Raw genomic sequence first — 19436 nt, 5'->3', positions numbered from 1 at the left:
GGAGTTGTAGATAGCTAAGAAACTCGTGTAAGGATACAGTGGGACATAGATCAGCTGGAAAGTTGGGCTAAGCAGTGGCAGATGGAATTTAATCCAGAAATTTGCAAGATAACACACTTTGGGAGTTTAAATTCTGGTAGGATATATGGAGTAAATAGAAGGAATGTTAGGAGAATCGATGTATAGAGAGACTTGAGGTGCAAGTCCTTAGTTCCATTAAAGTGGCAGCACATGTGGATAGGGTCATGACAAAGGCATTCGGTATGCTTGCCTTCATAGGCCAAGGCATTGAGTATAACAGTTGGGACAGTATGTTGCAGTTTACAAAATATTGGTTGGACTACACTTAAAATATTGTGTACATTTCTGGTAACTAACCTACAGGAAGAATGTGGTAGCAATAGAGAGAGTGCAGAAGAGATTCCCCGGAATGTTGCCCAGAATGGAGGACTGTAGTTATAAGGAAAGATTGGATAGGCTGGGTTTATTTTCACTGGAATGTAGGGGGCTGAGGGAAAACTTTATAGAGGTTTATAAAATTATGAGGGACATAGATACAATAGATAGTCAGAATTTTTTTTTGAAGGCAGGGAAGTCTAGAACTAGTGGGCACAGATTTAAGGTGAGGGGGGAGAAATTTGAAGGAGATCTGAGGGTAGGTTTTTCCCACAGAGGGTGGTGAATATCTGAAAGGAGCTTTCAGAGGAGGTGACAGAGACAGAAAAAATTACAATGTTTAAAAGGCATTTATACAGGTACTTGCATAGGAAAGGAGTAAAGGGATATAGGCCTAATGCAGGCAAATGGGATTAGCGTAGATAGGCATAAAAGTCGGCATGGATGAACTGGGTAGATAGGGCACGTTTCCGTGCTGTATGTTTTTATGATTCTATATTGCCTATAATTCCCCAGTGTAAGTCCAATGAAGGGGCTCTGATTTGCTGAGATTCCTTAGACTTTACATCAGGGAAACTGCTGTCAGATTCTTCACCAGGTTAGACAACAAACCAGTTGGGCTGAATCATGCTGGATCTGCCCCAGTGCCCATCCTCACTGCCCACCCACATCCAGCTTCTCCAAATGCAAAGTGACAACTGACCTGACTCTCTGCACCTGAGAAACTAGTCATCCTTGGGTGATGTACCACTGAGGTCTTCCCCTCCTCGCACCCCCCTCCCCCCCCCCCAAACCCCCTGCCCAACCCCTGGGCTGGTTGATGCCCTGTCGGCCTTTGATAAATGGTCAAAGGCTTTTACAGACGTATAGAGTTCCGCAGCATAGAAACAGGCCTTTCGGCACAACACATCTGTGCCGACCATCATGCTTATCTCTACTAATCCCACTTGCCTGCATTACTTCCATATCCTTCTATGCCCTGCCCATTCAAGTACCTGTCCAGATGCTTCATAAGTGCTGTTCCTGCTGCCTCCAACACCTCCTCTAGCAGCTCATTCGAGATATCATCTACTCTTTATGTAAAAAGTTTACCCTCAGATTGCTATCTATGACATTCGCCTCTGAACTATTTTTAATTGCCTCTGTACTCTGTGATTTTAAAAGCTATTCAAATAGATTGAAGTAATTAAATGTAAAAAAATTATTAAATGGAATTTAAAATTCCATAAAATACTAACAAATAATTAAAAGTAGCTGCCCTTACCCTTTTCTATGGGATCAGTAACTCCATTCAAGTGAATCAGGTTACCATTTAAATGCCAGCAAAGTGCAGCTGGACCCTCCCCTCAGCATACGAGTATCACTGAGCTCAGTGGTGAGACTAGTGGCAATGTGGGGGTCAGATGTGCTGTCATCTGACCTCTGGATTGCTTTGGATTTTGCATTTAACTGAGCATGCACGGAAATCAGAGGAGCTGAGACACAAGTGACTGACAACTGGCAGTCCCCTCCAGAATTCCTGGCTGTCAGTCAGTCCGATTCAGCCAATTGATTTCAATAGGAACCAGGACCTCAAGAAGGAAGGTAAAAATGGACCAAGTTCCATTTTTAGTTATTTGTGTTTTGTAATGCTTTTAATCTTTCTGAAAGAGTATTACATGCCATTATTTTGTACTCTTAAATGTTCATAATTTTTTTCTATTGTAAACTTATTTCATTGTTTGATAATAATAATTCAATAAGCTAATAATCTTAATATTAAACTACCTTCCACCAAGGCTTAAACAGTAGAGAAAGATGATTATAATTCAATGTTCTATATGTTTGTGCATTCATACAGGCATGAAATTATGCAGTACACAACTTTTTTTCAAAACCCTTCTCCCCTCTCCCAACCCCACAATTTCAACAATAACGAACAGCTACTGCCACAATGGAGACACAAAAAAATGCAGGCGCTGGAATCTGGAGCAATAAACAATCTACTGGAGGAACTCAACAGGTCGAGCAGCATTTGTGGGAAGAAAGTAATTGTTGATATTTCGGGTTGCAGCCCTGCTTGACCCGCTGAGTTCTTCCAGCAGATCCTTTGTTGTAATGCCACAAGACCAGTTATGATAATGCATGATTGGACACAAGAACTCTAAAAGCTGGTGATTATTTAAGTATTGCAATGTGCTTACAGTATCATTGTGCAACTACAATAGACTCACTTGTAATACAGATATTATTTAGATACAACAAAGTAGCAGGTTAAAAATGTGTGAAGTTAATGTGTGAAGATGCCTTCTTACACCACTGGGAAAATAACACAACCATTGTCTCCACAAAATCCTCCAGGTTCATTGGAGGACAACATCAGTGTCCTCTCCCAGGCCAACATCTCCTGTATTGGGGTCCTAGTTACATACAGTCAGAACATTGGACAGGCCATTTTATTCACAAGCCTGACATAAGATTCCTGAGGCACAAACTTTATTCCAAACTCTGTCATTGGAAGAGAATACCAGGTGGAGAGACAAAGAGATTCAAGAATATGCTGAAAACCTCCTTAAAGAAAAGCAACTCCCCCATGACTCCTAGGAATCTCTGTGCCATAACTGTTCAAAGTGAAGAATGAATATTTGCAATGGTTTGTAACCTCAAGGTCATGCATCCAGAGCACACATGAACCCTGTACAAGTGGCAGAAGGAGAGACCCCTCAAAGACTGCTCACCTGCCCAGCCTGCCAGTAGCTTTCCACACCATTTGAGGAGGAGTCTGCCATTCCCACATTAACTTAATTATCCACCTCAGAACACACAAAATCAGGGTGAAAATAAGTCATCTTCAATCCTGAGAGATTGCTGAAGAAAAAGAAGTTGATGATCAGAAAGGCAAATTTGGGATAGATATCAGGAGCACTTCATTATATGGAAGATATTCACCTGCTGAAAGTGTCAGGAAGAATACTTAGGGGCACATTAATATAGAATTAGCTTGATATTGTTAAGGTGAGGTACTATGATTAGGTCTTGGGGATGTTAAAATCAAATGGGCTGAAGAACTTTCTTCCTTCTAACCTGAATTGTGAAGTAAACTGTGTATTATTCATGCTCAAGCAAATTATGCCCAGCTTGTACTGTTTCTCCAAACATGTTTGATAGAAGCTGGCAATTGTTACTGTATAGTTCTTTGAATACTTAACTGAAAGTATATTAAATTCCAATTTAACAATGTGATGTGACATAGACCATCAGTCTAGATGCCAAGCATGACCACAAGCTAGCTAAGAAGCTGGTTGAAATTATTTGCGGTACTCCAGTTTCTGTCTTATGTTGTGTTAGCTTGGGCAAATTGAGAGCATCAAGCATCTGCGAACTATAATGCTGTGGCATTTAAATTTTGATCATTTTTATATGACAAAGCTTGTTTCTTCATCTACGTACTATAATATGAATTAGTAACATTTCAGAATATGCTTTTGATGAAGTGTGATTTGCCTTGCTTGCATACGAAGACAAAATGAAATGCTTACCAAGGGACTTAAATGAGAATCAAAGCTCTGCCTGAACATCTGCTTGAAATTTTATTATCCTATCCTACAGACATGGTTACTCCCTTGTCGTGCAAGTAGATTGACAGCTGAATGCAGCAGTCATTTCTGGCTCAAATATGTTCGAGTGAACTTTGCTTTTTTTCAGAATTTAGTACATGTTCCTCAGTTCTTTTTGATAAATTCGTGACATTTGTATAAGAGAGACTGAATGGGTGGAGAGCCTAATATACTGTTACTGATTATACATGGCCATCTTGCATTGAAATGCCAGCTGGTATCTCAGTAAACAGAAATGTTATTATTCTTTCATTATTTGTGCTCTATGTAAAAGGTGTATGAGTTGTGAAAGGGCTTCTTGGGGATATACTAAGCAGGCTGTCAAATAGCAAAAAAAACACAGACGGAATTGCTTTGCACCAGTAATTTGACCCTTGCTAAATTAATTGGTTTAGATCTCAGAAAAAGTATTACGAAATAGACATTTCAACTGAATACCCTGGATTTAAAAGCTACAGATACTTTGGGCCAAATCTTCCTTATATTTAAGAAAAAAAAAATCAGTGCTGATACCTAGCAATTGTGGAGAATCTTTCAATTTTGATTTATATTCGGAAGCTTGCTTCTTCACTAAAATATATACATGAAAGATAGCCTTCTGAAAATACGGACTGCTAGATGTTTGTTAAAGGGCAATCAGTAAAAATGAATGCACAGTGAACAGGTGGAATATATATGAAAGTTGAATTCAAGACCCTTAACCATGGTTGAATGAAAGAAGGTCAAATGTTTAACAGAGCAGCACTGAGTGAATCTTGTAACCTATTTTGTATTAGCCACTGCATCATGAGGAAAGAGAGTCCACACTCCCAGTCATTGTTCAAACCACCATAGACATTTGTTTAGGTTCAGCACACATATTGTGCCACATGCCTATCAACTGGACCCTGCAAGATCAGTCAGTCACCCCAGCCTTCAGGTTTAATAATTTAATGCTGCAGTTATGGTTATTGGGCATCCTACATAGCAACTGAATTCTTTGGGCTGCTTGAGCTGGCTGCAGTTGATGGTTCCAAAGGGAATTGTGGCATTTAGCTGCTCCCAGGTTAGTACAACCTGGACTAAAGCAGTGCTACATTAAGTCCCCCCAGGATGTGCTGTCATTCTTCATTTCTGGACATCCATGTGAAATCCAAAGGCAGAACCTGATAATAGGGGGATCCCCAGCATTCCACTGGGGAATCTGCCTCTGTGATGTTACATGGGATCTGGATTCTCAACCTGGAGATTAGGGAAAGAAAGATAATTTCATTTTACCTTATTTGAATCATTTATACTTTTAATCATTCTTATTTAAGTATTAGCATTATTTATTATCAGTTGGTGTCTCTGTGAATGGAAATGAGATGCCAGCCCCAGCCTTCATGCCAAGAGCTGTCAGGGTGTTCTTAGAGCAGAGGTTTTCAACCTGTGGTCCGCGGACCCTTGTGGTCCGCGGCGGGTTGCCAGGAGGTCCGCGAGCAAGCCAAGAAAAAAAATGGAAAAGCGACCTGTTACAAAGACATAGCTTACTTGCTTGCTCCAGTTTTCCACTATTCAGAAAATTGGCCATATCTATTCTATCTGTTATAGGCGACAATCTTAGAGACTTAGACGGTGTTCCCTTCTGGTAAGCTGCCGCTTAATATTCGATTTGTGTAGTCAGTAGTGTTCACTATTCACTACTATTCTGTTGTGCACTGTAGTGTTAGCGAGACTGAGTGACGTTGTTGGTGTGCCTTAATAATATTGCTTACCTACAGTGCACTTACGCCACAGTGACATCATTGTTAAACAAAAAATGTGCAAGCGTGTAAATTTTAGATTAGTTTTGATAATTTTGTTTATCAGTAATAATAATTAAACTGTCTAGCGTGTATTGCTAGGTATGGAGAAATTTCTGAGGAGAAAAGCTGACCAGAAACTGGAAGATTCTGATGACGAAGGGGATAAGGGTGACCAAAAGAGAAAACAATGCAAGTACGATCCAGAATACATTTCATATGGCTTCATTGCAGTGGGGACAAATATGGACCAACCTCTCTGTGTTGTGCGTTTGCAAACACTGTCCAACGATGCAATGAAACCAGCGAAACTGAAGCGCCATTTAACAACAGTGCATCCAGATATTGCCAGTAAGCTGAAGGAATATTTTGAGCGGCAAAAGGAGCTGTACCTCAAGCAGAAAGGCAAAATGACAGCCTGCGCCACTGTAAGTGAGAAGGCTCTTTGCGCATCATATTTGGTAGCATTATGAATAGCACTTTCCAGAAAGCCTCACACAATTGGAGAAGAGCTTATACTGCCTGCAGCAGTAGATTTCTGCGAAGTTGTACTGGGAAAAGAATCCAGTCAAAAACTGAAAGCCATTCCACTGTCTGATAACACGGTAAGCAGAAGAATTGGCGATATGGCGGAAGATATACAGAGCCAGCTGACGGCACGTCTTCAGCAAGTCAGATTTGCGATTCAGCTCAATGAAAGTACTGATGTTGCCAGTGCTGCACAGTTGTTGGTTTATGTTTGATATTGCTGGGAAGGAGAGGCTTTGGAAGACTTTTTGCTTTGCAAGGGTCTCCCAGGGCGTACAACCGGTGAAGAACTTTTCCGTGTGCTTGACACTTTTTTTGTACAATCGGCACTGGCGTGGACACAGTGTATTGGAGTATGCATGGATGATGCTGCCGCAATGACAGGACGGAAGTCGGGTCTAGTCGCACGAGTGAAAGAAGTAGCCCCACATGCAACCCACTGCATGATTCACCGTAAGGCTTTGGCTGCAAAGGATATGGATGAAAATCTTGCGGATGTGTTTTCCATGTGCATTAAAATCGTTAACTTTATCAAAGACAGGCCACTCAATCATTGTTTGTTTGAAAACATATGCCGTGAAATGGGAGCCGAGCATAAGCATTTGTTGCTACATACAGAAGTCAGATGGCTGTCACGAGGCCACGTTGTGCAGCGTGTATATGAATTGTGAGATGAACTGCTCATTTTTCTAAATGAGCATAACGGATCATTGGCACAGTTCTTGACAGATGAGATGTGGGTTGCCAGATTAGCTTATCTTGCAGATATTTTCAACATTTTGAACAGCTTAAATCTATCATTGCAAGGACCTGGCTCAAATGTTCTGAAAATGCATGACAAAATCAATGCCTTCCAGAATAAAACTCCGTATCTGGAAGGAAAGACACAAGCAAGGCATCTATGATATGTTTCCGTTGCTGGCTGACTTTCTGACAGTGAACGAGACTAAGACAGAGGCCATTGCGAGCACCGTTTTGAATCATATTCAACAGCTGTTACATTATTTCCATGAGTATTTTGCCGATGATGACACGAGCATGTTTGATTGGATTTGAAATCCGTTTGAATGCATGCTTACTGATTTAACTGGACGTGAACAAGAAGAATTGGCTGAACTGTCATCTGACAGGACTTTGTGCTTGCAGTTCAACCGAATGTCACTGTTGTCGTTCTGGATAGCATGTTCCCAGGAGTATCCACTGCTGTCCGGCAAAGCCATCAACGTTCTGTTACCATTTGCAACCACTTACTTGTGTGAAATAGCATTTTCTGCAGTCACTGCCATGAAGACCAAATACAGATCAAGACTGAATATTGAGGATGGCATACGCATATGTTTGTCACACATACCACCACATTTGACCAAACTCAGCAGTGCAAAACAGGCACAACCTTCACATTGAACTGAACACTGAAAGACGCCGCTGGTAATTATCGGTGATTGAAATAGTCACTATTTCAATAGGGCCTATGTGCAGTAATTTAAGTGTTGTGTGCATGAATTATCGATTGTTTGATTCTGTGGGCTTTGGGGGTCCGCCATCTAACAAGGACATGTTCTGGGGGTCCGCAGCATGAAAAAGGTTGAAAACCACTGTCTTAGAGGGTGGGTATGGGGGCTGAGCCCTATTTGCCTTGATGCCCATCTCTGAGATTGGGGGATAGGAGGCCAGGATGTTGGGACCCTGCAGTGCATGTGTGGGTCCTTTTTCTAATGGAACGTAATGCCAGGAACATAATGAATGGAGAAATGACATGGAGAAATACACTTTCTCTTAGTACTCTGCAAATGTATTTATACATAACACATTTGTAGAAAATGAAATGCTTTTTCCATTTGAAAAGAAATCATGATTCATTTATTCACATTATTTATAGATTTAACCTCCTTACAAGTTCTCTGAATCTCCTTGATCTTCTCAATGGAACTTGTGTCATTGACGTTGTATCCACTTCACTTGAAGAAGGTGTCACTTCTTGATGCAATTGAGTAGGACCTTGTGTCATTCCTTCCACAGTCCACTAGATCAACTTCTGGAATACAATCATGAAGTGTAACTCTTTGATATTTTCTTGTATGTCTCCCAAAGGAATTAAGTGACTTATGTATATAGAGTTCTGATTTTATTTCCCACTTTCACAAGAATGTACTGCATACTTCAACAATCACTCCAGCATCCCATTTCCGAATATTGGATTTATTGGGTGCTATTAACACAAAGTCTCTTACATTGTTTAAAATATTTCTCTCCGTGACTTGAATTATAATTTTGTTTTGGTCTCAACTACTTCTTTTCTATTCTGTCCACAAGATTTGTCTGAACTGAACTCAAATCTTTTGCATAAGTGTACCTGTTGTGGGATGTGGTTATGTTGTGTAGTTTAGCAGTAATTAGCAAATTGATGCCTCATTGTTAGACTTGAGCACCCTTGTAATACCCATTTCTTCAGTGTTTTTTGACAATTCTCACTGACCTCTGCTTCTCATCATTTGCTGGAGGATGATATGATGAAATAAGTGTGTTCATAAAATATTTGAGTAGAAAATTAATGAAATTGAGGAACATATCTTCTGGTAAATCACAAGATGAGAAAATGTGTTTCAATTATTGTATAGTACAATCTGTTTTAATACATGTTTCATTTCATGCCATTTTGAATGACTATGTTTACTAAAAATTGATCAAACCCTTTCTCACAATAGTGAATATATACACTTTGGGAACATTGCTGCTGGTGGTATAAATACTATGTTAGCCTAATTCTCCATTATTCTTACCCTTCAGAACCATGTGGACTAGCTTTCTTAGCTTCTAACTATGACAACTTTTTCTTCCAAGAAATTATGCCGCTGGAGTTGCTTTGGCTTGCACACTGAGGACACTTGCCCTTTCCTCTGACTGTTGAAATATCTTGGGACTTTGAACTGACATACATGAACTTGATGGCTTCCATTACAATTGGAACAGCTATTCTTGCTAGTCTCACCTACATGCTTCAGACTCTTCTTTGGAACTCAAGCCATTGTTACCACTCCATAACTATAAACTACAGTCATTTTGCACCTATGCATTGAACAAGATTCTTTTGCTTTTCTCAGGGCTACCTCCATAAGTATCACAACCTTGCACATAAATTTGAAAGTGAAATTCTGTGTGTTAATAACACTGATTGAATTTGCTCACCAGTTAAACCATCAACAAATGTCACGTGGCACATGGTCAGAGAAAGTGCTGAAATTGCAGTGCCAAGACAGTCTCACCTAATTTCTCATTCCTCATTCCAAATTTGTAGTTCTCCACAATTTCTAAGATGGTAGTATTGATATTTTCCTTCAAGTTAGGAGCTTTGTCATTGTGCTATACACTTTGGAACCCATTTCTGTTAACAGAATAGCTTTCTTGTACTCCTGTATGGCTGCGTTTGTACACATGCATTCTGACTATCACCATCAGTTCCACTCAAAAAAAAATTCCATGCATGTTATGCATAAACCAAAAGGCTCACACATCCAATACCACCAGTTTGAATCTGAGCAGCCATTTTGTTCTCATTTTGTGATGCCATTCACATCAAAACTGATGTTGTCACACTGGACGATGTGGCTTTTCACCAGTATGGTGCCTATTTAATTAAATAGATGCATCCTCTAACTATTAGACTAATTTTGATGCCTTTCTTAAGACAGTCCTGTATTGTGGGACCTGTCCAAACCCTTCTTATCATAGTCTGCACACACACTTGAAGTTACTTCATTGTATTTATTCAGCTATGCATTCCCCCACAGAAACTGTGCTAGTCCTTGCCCAAAGTACTCTCATATGTACGTACACTGCAGACTAGGTGACTACAGATGTGCAGAGAGCATGGGAAGGTGTTGGGGAAGGGGGTAAAAGGCGAGTCTAGCCAGTGAGCTTCATTTCAAACCTAGTATCTGCATACACTTCAACAAAGGCAGAAAGGGAATTAACAGTCCCTCTCAATATTCTTTCCCCAGGTATGTGATCTATTTAACCATCTACGCATCTATAGCCGCCAGTTTGCAATTGATGTGCCATTGTGATGAAATTATGCATAATTCCTGGGGAGTGTATACATTACTGTCATTTTAATACAGTTAAATGTAGCACATTTCTTTGAAAGGAATGGAAAGATAGCGAGGTAGCTCTTGTCTGCTGACACCCTCACATAATCATATTATTGAGCATAAATTAAATACAACTATAGGGCGATGGGAAGCAATACTGCCAATAGGAACTTTACCAGCATCAATATGGGTAAAGTTGTAATAATATACTAAATGCTGCACCATCTTGGCCTGGACAGAAACACGATAATAACTTATGATGAAGGACCACTGGTTTGCATGGAAGAACTTATAATCCAGTGTACAACAGACACTAAAGGCATTAGACACTGCATAGAGAGGGATATCTTACTGCTCAGGGCTCCTGGCCACTGTCACATCTTTCTAATTGAAGAGTTTGAAATTGTGAAGCTTCTACTTGTTTTATCTGTTCAACTGTATATTTTCAGTTTGATCTATTTCTGGAATCAAAGCACAAAGATATACTTTGAGTGACACAGTTTTATTATATTATGCATATGATTATGTCCACTGCATTTCATAAGATATTGTAGATTTACTTATATCTTCATATGAGTTACTTATTCATTTGACCTACTAATGTGTGCTCCCAGAGCTGAGGGAGTAAGGGAGTAACTATAGTGATTAATTACAAAGAAACTGGAAAGCAGGCTATGATTTGGAAGCCTGACTCCCTGACTAACTGATGTACCAGTTGCCTGCCCTAGATTACCCTGTTTTGTAAGCAATGAGCACTCATTGCTTCTGAAGGAGTGCCCACAATGAGCCCTAAAAGGCAATGCCTTGTCCCAAATAAAACAACTGGCTGCTCCCATTTGTCACAGCAAGCAATTATCTCCTTATATCCTTCAGTGGCCTGTCTTGAGGGTGGAACAAAAGTGTATCTCTGTGAAGTTTTCCAATCCATCCTTGTTGGCTATCTGTAGCAACTGCCTAAACATTCCTTGAGACCTTCTATTTCAAAGCAGAAAAAAAGAAACTGTGGGAGCACTTAATGGTTACTTCTGGTGCTGTAGTTGTGCTCTGCTTGAAATGATCACACTGCAGTTAATTCAAATTGAATGGCAGACTACAGTGCAGATATGTATAGATCTAGATGTACAGTGTTGTTGTTCTAGAGCCAAGTTCTTCCTTCGCTAAAGCAACATTTTATAATGACCTGAATCATAAAGCAGCCTCACTAATGTCTTTCTTATGTCCCCATGGAGACATCCAGTGTGATGTCCCTCTGCTCTATAGCTGCAGCACCTTGGTAGGCATCCACACACAGCCCAGCACATCACGGAAACCAGCCTCCCCTCCATGGACTCTGTCTATACCTCTCGCTGCCTTGGTGAAGCAGCCAGCATAATTAAAGACCTCACCCAACCAGGACATTCTCTCTTGTCCCCTCTCCCATCAGGGAGAAGATACAGGAGCTTGAGGGCACATACCAGCAGGCTCAAGGACAGCTTCTATCCTCCTGTTATAAGCCTATTGAACTGTTCCCTTATACGATGAGATGGACTATGACCTCAAGATCCACCTTGTTGTGACCTTGCACCTTATTGTCTACCTGCAATGCACTTCCCTGTAGCTGTGACACTTTACTCTGTATTCTGTTATTGTTTTTACCCTGCACTACCTCAATGCACTCTGTAACGAATTGATCTGTACGAACAGTATGCAAGACAAGTTTTTCACTGTACCTCAGTACAAGTGACAATAGTAAACCAATACCAATACCAATCTTAATTCTTTCTCAATACAAACTTGGCTCCACAAAAAAAAAATCACTTTGCTGGTTAGTTCATCGAACCCTAATCCCTAATCCCACCCCCCCCAATCCATTTAGGATGCATCTCCAGTGAGAATAGTCTTCTGCACATCCCAGAAATCTTGTTCTATCCCTAGCCAATACTTCTAGCCTTGGGGTAACTTATGCAGTGGGTGTGGCTTCCATCTGGGTCTTCTTCCAGTCTATGGGTAGAAATCAGATTTTTGAAGACCAGAGGTAGAGAGGGGTGTCGTATGGTGGTTGATGCTGTCTCAGCTAGTTGTGTGTTAAATGCAATTCTTTTAAAAAAAAGTCCTCATTTCACTGATGAGGCATCTACATGGTTATATGTGAGAGCACTTGCAGAGCCACTGTATTGATCCCTGAGCACCAGGTCAAACTTCTGGTCCCTGCACCTGGTGTTTGAAGAGCACAAGTGGCAGGAAACATGTTCCAGGTCAAGTTCATGGCCTTGAACATTCAGAAGATAAGTAGTCCCAGTGACAGTGACCTTCCAGAAGAAGAGCTGATTAGCAGCCTGTTTTATTTAACTCCTCTGCCGGACCAGTTATGCAGGCAAGTAGCTATCCAGCACCACATTCCTCTACCCACGCAGCAGGGACTCGAGATAATGTGGGTGTCTGTCAGCATTATGCAGATTGCCTCCAGCAAGATCAAGCACTTGGATCACCCATGGGGGATAGATCCTACAGCAGCAGTGTAGGATTGTGTGCTTTCAGGTCTAGAATTTATAACCTTCAGCTAGTAAATTAACTGCTTGAAGAATGTGAAAAGAACATTATTGCACTTGTTTCTGGATTGCGAGATTTTCTCTTGCTTCCTTTAACTAATTTGGATTTCACAGAAACTTCAACAGTGAAATTGCATACACCTGACAATCCGATAAGGATTTCTTTGCTACACTGAGAAAAAAGTATGCCTGAAATAAATATACACACTCACAGAACAAGCAAAGCTCTAGATGGTTCATAGTTCTGGAGGTTTTGAAGTTAGTGGAGCTATTATGGCATTTTAAAATATATTAAATTGATTAGAAACCCATATTTGAAAGAGCAAGCATTGGAAATGCATCTATTATCAAATTATTACATGGACTAAATATATCATAACCTCCATGGCATTTCAAGGCATCCTTAATTCTAAAATCATTTTACTGGTTGGGATTAAAATGGCTCCCATACATTTTAAATAAAAAGCAGTAAATCAGGCTGCATCTTCTGAGAGATAAGCAGAGTTTTCAGTCAATGACCCTTCTTCAGAAATGGAAAAGTGAGAAAACAAGTGTTTTATGAAGATGCGGAGATGGAGAGGAGTGGAGATAACAGAGGGAATGTCTGCAATAGAGTGGTGACATTTGACACCCTTAGTGGATACTTTTGGAGCCGTGTAGTTCATAGTTAAATGAGGGCCGTTAGTGAGGGAAAAGGGTGCTGGGACTGTGAAATGCTGGAGATCTGTAACAGAAGAGAAAGCTGGAAAAAGCTGGCAGGTCAGGCAGTATCTGTGGAGAATATTGTAAATTATCTATAAGAGAATATTCACCAAGTAGTTTAGGTATAGTGAGAAAAGGGCCAGAATATCCATAATCGGGTCTGCTGCCTGCGCTCGGCCCTGTACTATTCCCTAGGTCATGATCCTGATCAAGCAGTAGGTCCTACTGGTGGTCGTCCCTTGAGGTGAGTGACAATGAGGACTCGGGAGGTTTCTGAGACCTGTTGGACCTCGGACAGCTTGCTGTAGCCGAAGGCCTTTCTGTATTTTAAAGGCCTTAATTGATTGGGACAGTTAAAAAGAGTCCAAGTAAATTAAAATATTTAAAATAAACACTTAAAATTTGAAAAAATACTAGAAATTAATTCAAAACATAAGGAAGAAGTAAAATAGACAGAAATAATAAGACACTTAATGGCACTTACCTTTCCAATCCAGATCGCCAACTCCATTCAAGTAGATGGGCTAGGGTTACATATACAGGCCACAGCTGGTGTAAAGCTAAGTGCACAGATACAAAGTGCATCTGGCCCCTCAGCTCTGGACCTTTGTGGTCCACCCATGGATTCAGCATTGAGTCCAGCAGTGAAATGGGGAATCACGTAACCCAGAATTTCACCTGCCGCTCACCTCTGACTTCCCCCTTCAGCACACAGGATAGAAGTCACCAGTGAGGTGACCTAGAAAGAGCACCTCGCTGGCTGTTCTCAATGCAACTGCCCACAAAGGATTTATGCTTTTCAGGCCAATAAGTTGACGTTCAACAGTGATGGGTCATGTAAAATGCCACGATAAGACCAGCGGTTGCCTGTCTGTTAAATGTGGGTGTTTCACAGCTTATGCTAGAACAGCAGAGTAGACTATATATCATGTATCTTTTTAGTATATTCCCCTTAGAGTCTTCCTTTCATTTTATCATCATTGCTGTGCAGCAGAGCCTTGTTGAATAATCTGATGTTTCTGCTTGCACCTTAGGTTTCACTACTCTTTTAATTTTCAATTTATGTTCGTTGGCTTGTGCAACCAAGCATCCTCATAGTGCATCATCCTTGAAAGAATTGAATCCGAGAAAAGAAAATCGGCAGAACACAATGCTAGAACAGGCTGCATTGTAAACTCCATCGAGGGTGAAACATTACTGCATGTCACAGAAATGTTCTGGTCTGCAGGCAACACAGTTCTACTGTTTAGTGTTGGAATGTGCAAAGCAGACATGGCTGTCACAGCAGTCAATAAGAACTGAGAGGTGCTGACTAATTGCTTGCTAATTACACAGTAAATTGTCTAATTAAGCTGATGGTTAATTAGGGTATGCTAGCACACCAGCCTTGTGGAATTTCTGTCTAATGCCTGAGAAGTGCCTTATGTAATTGGCACACAAGGAAAGACTGGCAGAAAACATAGCTCAAGTTAACATTGAGGCATTTTTTTGACAGAATCAGGATGTAGTTCAAACAAAGAGTTGTCATGTGCAGTTGAGCTTATTTTGGATATGGGAAGCTAATCTGTGTTCTTGAGCGACAGGAAAATTTTCCTCAAAATCAGACAGCTGTGCCATTCCTTTAGTGAACAGCCATTTTAATGGAATGCATTGCTGTGAATCCCTAAGAAGCCAAAAGGCACCGTAATTAAGTTCAGATACACAGCTTACAGTTCTGTAAACATGCCTATTAATTAAAAAATAATGACAGTTCTTTTTGGGTTTGAAAATTAGGGCAAAATTTTCCTGAAGAGATTGCAAAATTAAATAAGAAAATAATCATAACTTGCTTGCTGTTGTTGTCCTAGTAAAGCTTCTATGTTTTCTCAAAGAAAGTACTTTATAATTTACCTGTATAGGTTTTTAAATATTTAAAAGTCAAATATTTGCAAGGTAACAACTGTAACAGATATGTATTTACATACTGTGCTGCAAGATACCAGCATTAAAAAAAACCTCCTTGGAGCTGATAAATGGCATGAGACTAACCATTTTTGCAACTACCTTTGAACTAATTTCCAGCAAACAAACAATTAAAATGAATAACATTTAAGAGCAAATTGCTGAAATCCTTTAGCCTTTGACAAGACTGACATGATGTCAGGTGGTTGACAGTTCACTTCCACATCTCATTCTTTTCTCAAATAGAGAACAGTCCAACCTGAAGAATGTTAAAGGAAAATACGTGTTCTATCCACCTTCAGGTGTAAGCTGGATACAGTGATGTCAAATTTTGATAATGTGATGACCTGCACTCAATATGTTTGTGAGTTCAGGCCCTTGCTAGATTCATCAAGGTCACTTTTTTTACAAATTCCAGGCAATGGTATATATTACAGCTATTATAAGAATCTTGCCTACATTTTTTGCCAAATGTGAAACCACATTCTTCAGCATCTATGGCATCCAATAAAGGATATATTTATCTTTATAATGAAAAATTGCTGGAGAAGGACTGCTCCCTCAACTCCTATTATCCTATTGCCAGTACGAACTTCCTCCCAAGATACTTGCTGAGAAGGCATGTGGACAAATGCTTTTCTCAGATGAACTTGTGACATATTTGAGGATGCAACAGGCCTGGAGCCAACTTACTGAACTTCCAGATACCATATGTACTGATGACTATGCTCCCAAAAAACACGAGGGACTTTCAGTTTTCTTTGAATTGTTGTATTTTTTTTTGTAGTGGCTTGTTAGACTATTTCAGAGGCTATTTCAAAATCAACCAGAGCAGAGTGCGACTTGCTTCATATACAGACCAAGCCAATTAATATGGCAGGTCTCCTTACTCAAAGGGCATTAGTGACCAGTTAGGTTTTTATACAACCAAACTACTTGTACAAGGATAGAACATAGAACAGTACAGCACTGGACAGGCCATTCAGCCCACAATGTTGTGCCGATCTTGATGCTGGTTTATACCAAGTGTCCTCCTCCTGTTTATCATCCATATCCCTCCATTCCTTTCATATTCATGTGTCTATCTAAAAGCCTCTTAAGCTCTACCAAACTGCCTGATTCCACTACTACCCCGTCACCTACCACCCTCTGCATAAAATACTTGCCCCCCACGTCGCCTTTAAACTTCACCCCTCTAACAAAAGTATTTCTTCTGGTGTTAGAGATTTCTACCCTGCAGAACTGATTGTCTACCCTATCTATGCCTTTCATAATTTTAAAAACCTTTATCAGGTCTCCCCCTCAGCCTCTAATGCTCTAGGGAGAACAACCCAAACTGTCCTTTTACCTCATACCCTCTAATCCAGACAGTAACCTGGTTAATCTCTTCTTCACCTTTAGAAAGATGCAGAACTTTCCCAAACAATCATAGTGGGATTTGAATACTAACATTATTTACAAGCCTCTCGGTTATTCACCAAGAAATATGACTGGCATATTATTGTGCTTCAACAGCAAAATATCACCAATGCTAGAAATCTGAAATAAAAACAGGTGAAAGGTTCTGGTGAAACAGGTGAATTGTCCACCAATTTCCATTTTCTTTCATATGATTGTGCTTGTCATATCCATTTATCAACATCTGCCCAAATAATCACCCCAGTACTAATTCCAGTTGCAAGTTGGCCCTGAGTTTTCTTTGGGGCAATATTTTCAACATGTAGGCTTATTTACAGTTTGTGCAAATAAGTTTGTTTTTACTATGTTTGTTAAAATCACCTCCATGTAGTTGGGAAGGGGGAAGATAAAAGAAGTCACCATCCTTTATCATTAATAGCTCAGATAATTGTGAACTGAGGCAGTGCCATTAAGTTAGATTGTCGTAAATCAGTTTTTGAACCTTTGGTGTTTGAATTTTACAAAAATGACCTAGCTGAAGTAATAAATGAAGAATTTCAACAGTAGCTGATACCACAGAATTATACCCAGTTTTGAAAGGAATCTGGACAAGGTCAGCAACTGGACAATGTGTATCAGTGGATAAGCCAAACATTATTGGGGCATTGGTTTATTATTGTCACATGTACCGAGATACCATGAAAACCTTTTCTTTGCATGCCATCCAGGCAGATAATGCCATTGATTATTACATTGACGTAGTAAAAAGAAAACAGAATGCAGAATATAGTGCTGCAGTTACAGAGAAAGTGCAGTGCAGGTAGACAAGTAAAATGCAAGGGCCATGACAAGGTGGACTGGGAGTTCAGGAGTTCATTTTTAACGTATAAGATGTCTGTTCAAGAGTCTGATCAGTGGGATAGAAGCTGTTCTTGACTCTGGCGGTACGTGCTCTCAAGCTGTTGTATCTTTTGCCCAACTGGAGAGGGGATAAGAGAGAATGACTGAGGTAGAAGGGGTACTTGATTACATTAGCTGCTTTCCCGAGGCAGCAGGAAATGTAGATGGAGTCAATGGAGGGGAGGCTGGTTTCCATGAAGAGTGTGCAGCATTCACAATTCTCTGCAATTTCTTGCAGTCTTGGGCAGAGAAGTTTCTATACCAAGCTGTGATGCATCCAGATAGGATGCTTTCTATGGTGCATCTATAAAAATTGGTAAGAGTTATTAGGGATATGCCAGATTTCCTTAGCCTTGTGAGGATGTAGAGGTGCTGGTGTGCTTTCTTGGCCATAGCATCCATGTGGCTGGACCAGGACAAATTGTTGGTGATATTTACACCTAGGAACTTGAAGCTCTTAACCATCTCCACTTCAGCACCATTGATACAGACAGGGGCATGTACTCCACCCCGCTTCCTGAAGTCAATGACCAGCTTCTTTATTCTGCTGACATTGAGGGAGAGGTTGACGTCTTAACACCACGCCACTAGACTCTCTATCTTCTTCCTGTACTCCTTCTCATCGTTGTTTGAGATCTGATCCACCACGGTGGTGTGATCTGCAAATTTATATATGGAATTAGAGCAGAATCTGGCCATACACTCATCGGGAATATAGTAAGGGGCTGAAGATGCAGCCTTGTGGGGTACCGGTGTTGGGGGTAGTTGTGGAGGAGGTCAAAGACAGGATATTTTCAGCAAATGGCTCAAATGATACCCCAAAATCCACTGTCTTTAAGGTACCATTCAGGGGTGGTTGAATATTCTTGACATGAATGAATAAGTGGAGCACCCCACAGAGTAAAGCAGCTCCCTTTGATTTGCATACCTTTCACCTCACTGGTGACCACATGATTTCCTGTCTACAAAATGCACTGTAGTTATTTGCCTAGACTACCCTGGCAGCACTTCCCAAACTCACGACCTCTATCACCAACAAGAGCAGCAGATGCATGGGAACACCACTACCTCCAAGTTGCACACCTTTCTGACTTAGAAGTATATCACCAGTCCTTCACTGTCTCAGGGTCTGAGTCCTAGAGCTTTCTCCACAACAGCACCATGGTGGTACCTTCATCAGAAGGACTTCTGTGGTCTAAGAAGGCAGCTCACCACCACCTTTTCAAGGGGAATTGGAGATAGAGACTGAATCCTAACTTTGCTCACATCCCAAAGACTGAAAAAACAATTGATTGCAAAGTAAATGTAACACGAAGGAACAAAAGAAAAGCTCAGCATCATTAGTGTGCTGCTGTGTGGCATGGCATTGAATAAGTTGGACAGAGTAGTGATGTTCCATTGCAAAGTGACTTTTATGTTCATTCTACACAGGGAGTCAGTGATGACACTTTTACAGTATGGCACTCAGCTCTGCTCATCATGTTGCCCAAGATATATTAAAAGTTATGGACAAGAATAGAGGTGGCCCAAGAACGTCAAAGGATTCTCGGAAGTTAAACCGAGGGAAGTAAGATAATCTTCAACAAAACCTGCTGC

The 19436-nt window shown here is 40.5% G+C and overlaps 1 protein-coding gene across 9 annotated transcripts in view; it reads left to right on the top strand.

The window, feature by feature from the left end:
- The window catches only part of LOC127568515 (dihydropyrimidine dehydrogenase [NADP(+)]-like), a 581379-nt gene that overhangs the window by 343654 nt on the left and 218289 nt on the right, over window positions 1-19436 (top strand). The window contains exon 14 of one of the 9 annotated variants that reach the window (XM_052012367.1): window positions 5858-5908. The exons of the other annotated variants lie outside the window; for them this stretch is intronic. Within the exon in view, the coding sequence (XP_051868327.1) occupies window positions 5858-5875 (18 nt within the window). The 3' untranslated portion in view covers window positions 5876-5908. Of the gene's footprint in view, window positions 1-5857; window positions 5909-19436 lie in introns of those variants that run through there. 9 annotated transcript variants of the gene reach the window in all.

This window comes from Pristis pectinata, chromosome 3, assembly GCF_009764475.1.
Source record: "Pristis pectinata isolate sPriPec2 chromosome 3, sPriPec2.1.pri, whole genome shotgun sequence".
NCBI lineage: Eukaryota > Metazoa > Chordata > Chondrichthyes > Rhinopristiformes > Pristidae > Pristis > Pristis pectinata.
The sequence above is the reverse complement of the archived record's forward strand: the minus strand, read 5'-3'. Positions and strand labels throughout refer to the sequence as shown.